Genomic DNA, 12,830 nt, shown 5'->3' on the forward strand with positions numbered 1-12,830 from the left:
ATAGTACGACATAATACTTGCTGTTACCCATTGTCTACGCTGTTTTTAACATGTAGACTTCTCGAACCTTGCGCGTGAACACGAAGGAGAGAGCGAACACTATCCATAATCATATTCTTTCCTTGATGCTTCTACCTAATGTAGTGGTCTCTGCACTTCGACAACGCATCTCGAAAATGCCTGGATGTATAATTTTGTAACCATGCACTTCTGACGTCGACTAGGGTTATATAGTAAAAAAATATGCTTATCAAACAACTTCACATCGCAGGGATTGTTATCGAGTGTTACTGCATGGCCTCTGTGATCGGTCGACGTCGCGGAGAGCCACGCCGCTCACTCTCGGAGGTCATGGTTGTTGAAGCTCAGTGGCTACCTTAGTCGAAGCATGACTGTGCCGGTAAGTTGTCGTGATCGACAGTTTATGTCGGTCATGACAGGAAATGTCAGGTCATCACCGAACGATAGAGTTTGTGAAAACCGGGTCTATTAGAGAGTTTTAGAATAGGGGCCCCAAGAGTTTGGGGCCCCAAAGAGCTTTGCGAGTGTTCGCGTTCGGGCATGCAGGAGTGAAGAGTTTTCGAATAGGGTCTTTGCGTTTGCGAATAGCGTCTTGCGCTTGCAGCGCCACTACGGTGTTAAAGAGAAACTATTACAAATATTAATATAAACTATACCATTTTATGATAAGAAGAGTAATTTTGACTTTCGCGTTTTTGCGTTTAATAACATTTTAGAGGTTATGCTAATAACAGCAAGCGATTTGTAGCTCTTAATTTTGAGTAACCAACTTTACGTGCCTTCATGAGCCAAGCTAATCCATGTTAGGCCTACGAGCCATTAAATCGACAGTCGAATTCGGAATCAGCGGCGTCTAATGAATCAATCTTCATTACACACGTTAGTTGAGAGAAAGCGATAACCGCAGTCACTCCTTCTAACTTACGAACTTCACGCGTTACCGCGAATCGAGCCCAGTTTGGTGCTCGATGAGAGCCGTCGCTTCGATGGGCGCCGCCATGTTTGTTGACGCAAAGCTTTTGGGGCTGCTATTGGGGCTCCCGCTAAATCGGTGAAATAGCGTACCCGACGCAAAACCCAAACGCAGTTTGCGTCTCGCGCATGCGCAGTGGCGTCGACGCTATTTCTAAAACTCTCTATTAGGTGCAGGCCAGTACTATTAACTTCTGGAGCTTTGTTACCGCCTGCACAACAGTACAGGACAAAAGAAAAATATGAATAACGAAAGGCATTTTTTTTTCTAAATTACCTTTGAGCCATAGGCCCATTCCTGGTGACTTCAGTGCGTGACGCCCCAGAAATAACGTATCTGCCTTTCTTTAGACTTGAGTCTCTTTTTTTGCGACAAAATGCAACAAAAGTGGTTATGCTAACTTTTTGTTATTATTTCTGTCATCTATGCCTATCATTGTTAGACTGCGTAGTTCCGTTTCTTGAACCTAGCGCCTGAACGGCAGCACCAATGACGCCACCTGCCACCAAGTATTTTTCTTGAAATGCCAGATTCGCCACACTTCCATCGGCCTCTGAAAACGATGCCCAGAATTCGAAACTTCCGAGTTCCGCAAGTGGTTTGGGGCTGAACAACTTTGGCTACGAATGGTTTGTTGCGCACTTTCTGCAGCAATGTTCACGAGTCGGGGTAAAAATGGCGCAACAGGGTCCGCACGCTGGCTATGGCCTTCATGAGAGGCTCGTAAACCAGGCGGCGCGCCCCGACGCCCACGCTGAAGTCCAGGTGCGTGAAGGATGGGTCTCGCACGCGAAAATCCAACACCAGCCGAGGCAGCTGGTCGCGCAGCTGCGCCACGTCTTTCGGGTCGGCTAGCCAGTCGCCGCTGCTCCAGTACAACGCCACAGGCGCCGTTACCCGCGACAGATTGTACACGGGAGGTGTCTCCTACGCAGAAGAAGCGAAAGGCAAGAAAAGCAACATGTAGTGACAACTTCAAAAAGCGCCCGTCATTTTAAGTTTCTTTCTTTCTTTCTCGTAGGAAAAAGCTAAAGAAATGCTTTGACCTTCAAAGCGCAATTACCTTTAAAGCGATGCGCTTTCTGGTTCTTTCCTCCACAGTGCGTGGATTGTGTAATCCCCGAACCTCTTCCAAATAATGTTACGTGCAGCTGATGCCCAAGGCTATTTACAATTTATTTACGCGGAAGCCAACGGAGGCCAAGATGGCGACGCTATATCGAGCGCTAACACGACGTCTTCCTTCCCTTCAGTTCAGCCACACTGTGGAGGCTGTTCCGTATTATTATACAAGTGGCGACTCGGTGGGTGGGCCGATCCTGATACCAGCGCACTATATGTGTGCTCGCAAAGGCTTTAAGGCGGTTTGCAACGCGGATAGATCCTTGAGGCAGTGCTGCGTCACAGCAGCCACACACCCCATAGCATTAACCAAAAGCGCTAACCAATAAGTGTCCCTAGCAGCATATATCAGCCGATCCACCGGGAAGATATCGCTTCACTTTGACAGTCCTCCTGCGATGGTGTCTGTCCAATGGCTTAGTGTCTGTTTTGTTTTAAAACACGATAACAACGAACCTCGATGAAACAGATGCTACAAGCTTCTACGTATTCTGATGCGGCGTTCTTCGTGTGTTTCATATGTTTGCTGGTTGGTGATCCTTGACGAAATTCAATCATGTGTTGTTCATGGTGAAGTTCTTGCTAATTTAGGCTTTGCTATCTGTTATATTGGATCGGTGTGTTCAACCTAGCCTAAATGCGTAGCTTGCCTCAATGCAAAGCTTTACACCACTGCTACTGTCCCCGTATGCAGAGAGGGTGGCTCTCACACGAAGAGATATATTGTCGCAAGCATTCAAAATACCTTTGGCTAGGTATATAGTGCCGGACCATAATGTGATTCCATTAATTTAGCGTTGCTGTCTTTGTTACCACTTGCTGCATATAAGCATTTGTTATTTGCTCTCCATCAAGTGTGCCCTGGAACCAATGAAAAAAAAAAAAAAAACGCTTAACCTTGCACTTGACCTTGCACTCGACCGCGAAGCTGGGCGATCGTAGCCCAGCATTTTCCGGAAGTGCGCGCGAACTTTTCATCTTACTACTCACGATGATGATAATTTCATTTCGCGTGTCTCGGACTTACGGCTGTCACTCCGCGTTGCATAGCGCAGCTTGCAACACCGACACCGCGTTCCAGGAGAGCCGCTCCATGAATGCGTCTCTCTCTCTCTCTCTCTCGCTCTCATAGTGCGCAAAACCTCTTCACCTCGCAGAGCACGAGCGTACGAACGCGCCAGATGTGGACGAAGACGACGACGCTCGAACGCAATCATATGGTTCGCATAAATGCGTGCTCTGCAAGCGTAGCTGTATAGCCTAATGGTTATACGACGCTCGCTTTGGGACCGCGGGTACGCGGGCTCGAATCCCGACTCGACAAGAAAGTTTATCTTATTTTCTTTCTTGGTAGCTTCTTGATACGCACCACAAATTACGGCTGGCTTAAACAGCTTCGCTGTTAAAAGGATCACATTTTCTTTCTTTCTGAATGCGACATTTTCTACACTTTGGAAAGACTATAAATTGACAACAATTACGCTTTGCCCTGTAAGAGAGACATAAATGTTTAGCAGCACAAAAACTACATTCCCTTCCTATACTACCTGGCAGACTATACGCGACCATCAAAAAATGTCAACAGGACCTCACCTGTCCGTAGCGGACTCGATTCCTGGTCTTGCCAAAATCGAATTTCTGGAACTTCTCACTTAACACCAACTAAAGCAGGGGAAGAAGCAGAAGACACAAACGTGAAAATTTGCAAATTGATTGAAATAGACTATGATGCAACGAAAGAAAGCTAAGCAAATCTTGATCTGCCCTACAAATATTCGGTCATCGAAAATGATCAAAACGACGGCAGATGATGTGGGTAGCTGAAACCAGATGTGACGTCAACGTCACTAGCCTAGAAACAGCAGATGGCCAGAAGCCTAGAGTTTTTCCGGGATGCTTACACACATTGAGCAGTCTGCAGGCTGCCCATTTACATTTACAAAAATGCAGGCAACCATGCGCTCCAAGTGTCGCGTTCTAATCGCTGAGCACTGTACGCACCGTACCTATAACTTCTATAATTGCAGCAGGCACAGAAAACCGCCGCGCACAAGCTTTTCATCAAATTATATTTCTTGTGGTAATTTCGAATGACAGTAGCCTACATTGTTATCCTAACGGTGAATTGAAGGGTATATGTATAGAAAAAGTTGTCGCAGTTTCACCTGAAAGGCGAAGCATCAATTGCGATAGCAAATTTGAAGACAGCTATACGGAGTAATGATAGCAGCTTTATCAGCTGTATAAACTTCGGCATGCAGCAGCACCGGCAACACGCAGAACTGTTATCGACGCCGTCGGCGTTTTGCCCGCGTTCGCTCAAAATGCGTGCGGCGTTGGTGACTGTTGCCGGAACCTCTGATATAAATAGGCACTTGGTGCCGCAGCTAAACGTCGCCTCCCTTCCCTCCCCTCCCCCACGGCCTCTTGCGCGTCGGAAGAAGGTACGTTTACTCTACATATATGGTGATTGTAGAGGAGGAAAGAGACGCCTACTTCTGCAGCCCTTAAGGGAGCACAGCGCAGAACGCGCGTTTGTTCTCCGCCGTGCGTTCACTCCCCGTGAAAGTGCGCGTCCCTCGCGCCCTTTCACTCGCACATACAGCGTTCGGCGACGATTTCATCTCCATTGACGTCATACGGAACCTCACGGCGACGGCGACGGCGACGGCAACGGCGACGGCGACGCCGACGGCAGAAATCTGCTTTTGAGTGTCCATGTAATTGCTATCGCAATAATAGTGAAAGTTGCATAATTTGGCAAATTATGCCTCTTCACGTTCAGACTTACAATTTGAGCGATTTCTGTAGTGTAATGAGACGTTGACGGCGCGGCAGGGCTTCCTTATTCGCATGCTCTCCAGTTTGTCAGATGTTGAAAATAGCACTTTCAACAAAAATAAAGAAAGAAGACAAGGACGGGATAACGTAGCGATTCTATTCCGACTCTTACCGTGGCGTAATGGCGTTGGTGTTGCTCTGCTAAGCCCGCGGACGCGGGGACCAAATCCCGGCCGCGGCGGCCGCATTTCGACGGGGGCAAAATGCAAAAACACCCGTGTACCACACATTGGGGTTTTGGCACGTAAAACCCTAAAATGTTTACACCGATTTTTTTATTTATTTTTTTTATTTTCGCGCTTTGTCATTGGTCCACACGGCACTCCGCCTGCGTCATCACCACGATCAGCCGGTCGTGAGTGGTGAATGATAAGAAACGAATAGAACTGAGCGAAAAGAATCGCTACATTATACCGGGTCAGATCTCCGAACACGATTAATGCTTTTCAGGACAGCTAATTGCTGTGCAGGTGTTGTATGAAAGAGCTATTCTGCTAGTCTCTACATAAGTATGTAATGCATGTCTGATATTTGCAGGACGTTGAATGATTTATTTGCCGCGCATGCACGTGTAAGTTAATGCACATATTTAATAAAACAGCCGAGTGAGTATACCGGGTGTTTCATTGAACACTTGCAGAACTTTTAAAGGTTGCCTGTGGTAGATATATAGCACAATTCTAGTTCATGAGTTGGCCTGCTCGAAGAGGTCTGCTCGAAGAGCTGGTCTGCTCAGGATGACACCACTTTCGAGATATTAATTCCCGAACTATGCTGAGAAATGCATTGGCGTTCCAGTTACTTTTGTGCGTCAATGCATAAAACGACGTTTTGTTAAGAAAGTAACTGGAACGCCAATGCATTTTTCCGCAAAGTTCGGGAATTAATATCTCGAAACTGGTGTCATCCTGAGAATTTGTTCCAAGTGGATCCGTCTTGCGAATCTCAAGGCTGTAATTTATGAATTTCAATATTGGTCATAAGATAATTAGTTAAAAATGTAATTAGTGAATTTTTGGTAATTAGTCGATTATGCATTTGAACTTTTTGGGCAAGTAATGTCCGCCTCTTCGAGTAGACCAGCTCATGAATAGAATTGTGCTATCTGCGACAGGAAACGTTTAAAAAATTTTGAAAGTGTTCGCTCAAACACCCTTCATACATACGTGTATATATATACATATATAACTGTGTAGATAGTGCGTGAGGCACGTCGAATGTATTGATTTGTTGTGCCCATTTGTTGGACTCTGTGTTGCTGTAGCTGCGTGAAACGGGCCCAGTGGGGCCTTCGCTCTGTGTTATTGCAAAAGGATCAGGAGAACCCTTCCTTTCTTCCGGACAAGATTACTTGAGCGGAAGGCGGGTTTGTTTACTCGCTAAAGATTACTTTTGTGGAAGGAGGGTTTGTTTACTCGAGCGAGATTACCCGCGGTAAGAGGGTTTGTGGGTTTGTTTCAGGTTTGAAGGTTTGTGTATATTACTGTGACAGTTCGAAATCAATTTTTGTTGCGAGTGCGGAGCTCGGCCTGTTTGCTTACACCCTGCCTTGGTGGCTCATCTTTTTTCTTTTTTTTTCACGCCGTTCCATTTCAACATCTGCGGCTTTCTCGCCAGAGCGTTCTTCCACACCGCACAATTTGTACGTGCTGTGCAAAAGTAAGAATAAACATTGAGTTGAAGTAAAAAAAAAAAGTGTGAAATCTCGTGAGGTGTAAGTAAATACGCGAGAGCGAGTCTCTTGGATCGCATCTGCGAAAGATCCCATCGCCAGAGGGCATGGCGGGTCGGTCAGCGTTGCGACCACTGCGAAGCTCTATGGCGGGTACTGGGAAGGCTCACCGAATGTTGCGTCAAACACTATTTACAAGGTATACTTGCAATGCTGCTAGAAGCGAGACCAATATTGCGGTCGACAGGAATGGGCACGAGCTTCTATTTATCGCTGTCTTCACTGCAGCAGCTCCGAGGCGGCCTTCATTTGTTGTCATTCTTTATCAATACTGACACGTGCAATTGGTTTTATCCTTTTTCCGGGGACCACATTTCATCGCTCAGCGCAAGACGCGCCTCCGTGATTTGGAACCTACTCGAATGTTATCGGTGATTATATCTGTTGTCCATGTTCTCGCCGGACCTTGTGTAATCGGTTGTATGCGCGAGGCGAGTAGTGTCGTTTGTGCTTTCTGGAAGGTATGCGAACCCAAGTGATTGTGCTGGAACCTTCGACGACTCATAAAAGCCCACGCGCTCGACCCGCAGATCAGATTTTCGACAATAGACTAGTGTGCTCGCCGGTATCACTGTGCTGAGTGTTGTTTTGCTTTTGTTCTCACTTGTTTCGTTTTGAGTTCGACCAATAAGTAGTTAGTTCTCGCGACTTTCGGCCACTGTGGTCGTTCACCGTCACTACAACGTGAAAATGTAAAGCAAGCTTGTTTTCGTACATTCGCACCTAAAGATTCGCATACGAGGTCCACCTCGTATGCGAACAATGCTCGATCTTTCGTCTCACCTGAGCGTAGTGCCCCATGTTCCTCACCGACGTACCAGCCGGCGTGTGGCTCACCAGAACAGGGAGTCGGGTCTGCAAGAGTGCAACATGAAACTACACGAAAATGCCATCACGGCGCATTGTGTTCACGAACAGCGTTCACGAACAGCGTTCACGAACAATGTGATCTGCTTATCTGCGAATCTTTTAACGGTACGCCGGTTACTATGACGATGCACTTGATTGCGGTGTCTTTTCATCTTTTACTGTTCTTTCTTCCGCTTTTAATTGAAAGATACTTGAGGCTCGCGGTACTCCGTTGGAGATGGAAAACAAAAAGAAACGTGCGCTTACATTTAGCGCGGTTAAAGACTTCCAGGTCGTAGCTCTGTTAATGTGCAAGTAAATGCCAACGCATGTTAGTGAAGCTGCCTAACTGCTGCAGTGCGTTCACCCCTCTTCCTGTCATCATAACTTAACCAGTTACCGTTGTGGTAAGCTGGCAGTGTAGAAGTTGTCTACAGTTCAACTTTTATTAAGAAAAAAAGCACTCAATCAGTGCCCTTTCCACGTGTAATTTGCCACCCGTGCTCCGTAAAATAATTCTGCGAGCACCTAGTACTCATTCTTAAGGATTAGACTCTTAGGCAGAAACAGATGACAATCTAATAAAATACCATCGAAAAGACGAACAAGCTAGTATCCAGCATTAAAGAGAAGACTGGCACATCCACCCAAAAATAACACGGGTTTACAAAAGGAAACCCGTATGGCCTCACCGGAAGCTACGCAGCTTAAAGAAAATTCCTCCTGGCATGGGTAATGAACACGGCTCCATCACCTTTCCGGTGTATTCTTTCTTTCTGTCTCTCTCCCCTTCCGCGCTCTTTCTCTTTTTATCCCCCTACTCCTTCCTTCCGTGCAGGGTAGCCAACCGGAACTACCTCTGGTTAACCTCCCTGCCTTTCTATGCATCATTTCTCTCTTCACCTTGAGAAGCAGTCTTTTGCCAGGAGCTGTATTAGCTCCCCTTGCCACAGGTGGCGTCCAAACCCACGCTCCAGCTACGTATTCCTCTGTGTTACCGAAATCGTTCTCGAAAGCCCCGCTTTTCCTTGCCTACACGCACCGGAAGCAATTGCAGGAGCCAGAAACACGTTGTGACGGCAATGTTTTGGACACCACCCATAAGGTACTACAAAAACGGATGTCCAGTTTCCTTTTCATCAGTGTTCCTCCATCTTACCGGTTTCCGAAAAGCTCGTTAGGTCTGTCACTCATCCGAGCGAACTCACCTTGTTGAGTTGCGGCCCCTCCGGTCCGCAAATAAAAAAGATGGTGTTCTCGCAAAGGCTGCGTGACTCCTCGAACAGACACAGGGTTCCGGCAACGAGCCTCATCAGCGGGCTGCTCGGAAGGAAGTCGTACTCGCCGAACATGGCGAACACGGCCTGTAAGAATCCATGCAGCGGCAATATATTAACGTCTCTCTTTCTTGATTCAATGATGCTGAGGAAAAATACACCAAACAATGCCACCATTAACATGTCTGAGTCATGAAAGCTGTCCTCTAAACAGAAAGCAGTTCAACGCCGCCTGTTCTTGAATATGAGCTCCAATTACATAGCACCGTTCAAGTTATTGAAGAAAGTAAAGTTGGCGTATTCCGCTGCAGTCCTCTGTCTCACACGCATCACTTCGAGGAAAACCTGCGCAAAAGACAAGGACCGCCGGAGGTCTGCTATAGGCAGGCACTTACGGATGCGTCCTCCACAAATGGTGCCAGGTAGCGTATGGGGGACCGCATGTACGTCACTGTGGTCACCGGGCCCATTGCAGCGAACAGTTCGATCTGTGACAGAAAGGCGAGTCATATTACTTGCCAGGCAGTTCTTAACGTTGTTCCTGAACATCATATAGGCAAAGCGCACACTCGCGTGGACCCCACGCTCGCGCTGCTTAACAAACTAATCAGCACACGAAAACCTTTGCGAATCAGAGACCGAAATCGCGAAGTTTTTCGCGAGAGCTGCTGGCCACTGGTCAAACGACGTCGCGCACATCACGATTGGCTAGCACCCGCTATTACAGTTTTAACGTAAGAATATTTTTTTTAATGCGAATAGTGTCACGACGTTTTTGACAGTGATCTTACACATATTGTCACAAAGTTAAGCCGTGGCAAGCCATTTTTCATCGGATGTGATGCTTCAGTAGTGTCTGCGAAAAAAAAAAAAATTCAGCGACGATTACGGTACCCCCTAATGCGAAATTTGAGTGCAGCTCTATACGTGTTTTCATTTCGCGATATATTGGCTGGCGCGGACAATCTGTCTCGTGCGGCACGTTGCAAACGGAGCGAAGTGTGGCGCGACTGCCTGGCTAATCGGGAGATCGCGAGAAGCAGCGCGTGGATGACGCGTGGGCGCGATTCACAGCCGCCGCCGCAGGCAGACCTCCCAGATAACGCGCGCTACTCTGGCGCCATCTCGAAGCCATCGTCGCCGCAGTGACGCCTTGCGCGGCACCGCGCTTTTTTTCTCACGCTTTCGCCATAACCTCCTCCTCCGCGTTTCTCCTCGCGCTTTTTTCGCCCTCGCCGCTTTTTTCGCCCTCGCCGCTTTTCATACCCCGCTGCGCTCCGTGTTCGCTCTTTCATCCGCTGCGCTCGTTCGCTCGGTTACGCCGACGCAGGAACGATTTCATCGATTTCATCGACGATTTCATCACCGTTGACGTCATGTGGAACCTCATGGCGACGGCGACGGCAGAAATCCTCTTTGAGTGTCCATATAATTGCTATCGCAATAAAAAGAAATGCTCCAGCACACTTGCCCTTCACCTACCTTATCGTTGTACTCCGGTCTTTCGGCCAGCAGGCCAAATAGTATGAGGCAGCCCTGGGAGTGCCCCACGTAGAAGAGCTTCTGCTGGCCAGTCTCGTTTAGCACGAAGTCCAGCATGGCCGGAAGGTCGTACGCAATCATCTCGTCGAAGCTTCCCTCGGGAGAGGAACGAACATCACGAGTATCAGGCATCTCGTGCTGGTTGAAGAACAGTACACGAGATGATTTGTTTGCATTGCACTGGGGGACTGGAAGGGGTGAGATATCGTGTAGTATATTGGTGTTCAGCCAAACACTATAACACCATATTCTTTGATAAATTTAACGGCATTTTACGGCACTTATCTACGAGCCAAATATCGGTTATGCAAAATATGCATTACGATCTTTTCTTCATCTGCGAAATTGGACAAGGGACGTGATCGAATCTTTACAACGAAATAAAACTAATGTCAAAGATAATACATGACAATCTCTAACATTAAAGAAAAAAAAAACGCGCGAGAGAATCTACGAGCTGCTATACGCACATACGATGCACGGACGAGCAAGTGATGTGTGCACCATTGGCATTTCCTCTTGAACACAGGGTGTGGCCCAAACGCTAAACCAGCGTGTTCCACAGGTCTGGATGTTCCTTTTCACATATCATTCGCCCATTCGAATTGCAATTCGTGGGAATTATACCAATGAAGCAATCATCTGTTCGAACGCTTGAACTCTTTCGCCAAGGAAGTTCAGCTGCCTCCTTCACGCGCACTCGCATCGAATTGAGAGACGGCATACCAACCACTCGTCGACATACAAGTTCGGTTGACAACTCACCAAAAGTCCCAAAACTCCTTTTCGTCTTTCCTGTAGCGTAGGTGGCGCGAATAAGTGTTGCCTCGCACGTTTCCAAGCCAGACATCGTATCCTGAATCAGCCAGTAGATAAGCTGACAAAAGAAAAGGAATACGTACGATAGAGCACGGTAATGCATATGTTCCAAAACAAAACAAATGCAAATTTGAAAGGAACAGAGAGAGAGAGAGAGAGAGAGCAAGGAGAGGAAAGGCAGGGAGGTCAACCAGAAGAGCATCCGGTTTGCTACCCTGCACTAGGGTAAGGGTAAGGGGAGATAGAAAGAGAAAAATAGGGAGAGAATGAGCACTGAGTACACGTGTGACGATGTACAGGGACACTATAGGCGCTCTCTTAAACCGGTGCACTTCAAATACTGTACTAATGCACGCAACGCTTTTTGTGCCAGTGACGGGTGTAGCCACGGTCCGAGTATCTTTGACTCAGAGAACGGTCTTGAGTCCAGCCGGTCTAAAGTTGTCCTGAGAGAGAGGCGTTGTACGTCGTAGCGAGGACAGGTACACAATAGGTGCTCGATGGTTTCGCTCGCACATACAGGAGTCGCACATCGGGCTCTCGGCCATTCCCATACGATGTGAGTACGCGTTCGTGAACACCACTCCCAGCCACAAGTGGCACAGCAAGGTTGCTTCGCCGTGGGAAAGGCTAGATGGCAGTTGTAGCCGTAGCAAGGGGTCCAACTTATATAATCGGCAATTGAAGGCACTTGAACTCCATAAAGCTTGTGACGTTTTGCGTGCAAGCAGACGAAGTTCCCTGGCAGTGTCCGTCCTCGTCAAAGGTATTGTACGCGTCTGGGTGTCTTCGTGGGCAGATCGGGCAGCCCTGTCAGCAATGTCGTTGCCGATGATGCCACAGTGAGCAGGAATCCACTGGAAGACTATGCTGTGCTCTGTTTCCAGAGCATGGTGATATACTTCCCTGATGTCGGATATCATCTGCTCGTAAGTTCTGTGATGTAAGGCTGACTTGATACTGTGAAGGGCTGCCTTAGAGTCACAGAATATGACCCATTTTTGTGCCGGCTCTTCGGTGACATAGGTCACTGCTGCATGGAGGGCTGCAAGTTCTGCCGACGTAGATGTAGTCATATGTGACAATTTGAATTTACCTGCAACTTGCTTGGCTGGAACGACGAATGCGGCAGTTGAGCTGGTAGGTGAGGTCGAGCCGTCCGTATATATATGTATGTAGTCATGATATGTCTGGTGCATTAATAGGAGCGTCAGTTGCTTCAGAGCCAGCGATGGATGATTGGCCTTCTTGGTGATTCCGGGAATATAAAAATTCACTTGGGGCTGTCGCAGGCACCACAGGGGAGATGAAGGCTTCGACGCCGGTGTAAACGATGACGGTATGCACTCTTGATGGGCGCTAATCACTTTTGAAAAGGTCGCTTGAGGTCTCTCCGCTGGCAGGGAAGCTAAGTGATGGTCGGGGATCCTTGACAGATGACGAATGTGCGCTCTGAGGGAGTCGGCAGCTACGTGTGTCTGAATCGTATGGACTCTCGCGATGGCTATTGTTGCTGTTGTTGAGGTTGCGTGTTTAGGGCTGCCTCGGTGCACCTCAACAACAGCAACAAAGGAACAGCATAGTGCAATATTGTGTGTACACTGAGGAAAGCACCTCATGTTCCATGTTTGTTTTTATTTTCTTATGATTTCCC

The 12,830-nt window shown here is 47.6% G+C and overlaps 1 protein-coding gene across 2 annotated transcripts in view; it reads right to left on the minus strand.

Moving 5' to 3' along the window:
- Positions 1-1,382: 1,382 nt before the first annotated feature.
- Positions 1,383-12,830, minus strand: part of LOC119446607 (gastric triacylglycerol lipase) — a 61,061-nt gene continuing 49,613 nt past the window's right edge. For both annotated transcript variants that reach the window (XM_037711083.2, XM_049664243.1), the window contains exons 4-10: positions 11,123-11,234; positions 10,298-10,448; positions 9,211-9,303; positions 8,747-8,902; positions 7,473-7,544; positions 3,710-3,778; positions 1,383-1,921 (exon numbers count right to left, since the gene is read on the minus strand). In XM_037711083.2, coding sequence (XP_037567011.1) covers positions 1,652-1,921; positions 3,710-3,778; positions 7,473-7,544; positions 8,747-8,902; positions 9,211-9,303; positions 10,298-10,448; positions 11,123-11,234 — 923 coding nt within the window. In that variant the 3' untranslated portion in view covers positions 1,383-1,651. The remainder of the gene's footprint in view (positions 1,922-3,709; positions 3,779-7,472; positions 7,545-8,746; positions 8,903-9,210; positions 9,304-10,297; positions 10,449-11,122; positions 11,235-12,830) is intronic.

This window comes from Dermacentor silvarum, chromosome 3 (genome assembly GCF_013339745.2).
Source record: "Dermacentor silvarum isolate Dsil-2018 chromosome 3, BIME_Dsil_1.4, whole genome shotgun sequence".
Classification (NCBI taxonomy): domain Eukaryota; kingdom Metazoa; phylum Arthropoda; class Arachnida; order Ixodida; family Ixodidae; genus Dermacentor; species Dermacentor silvarum.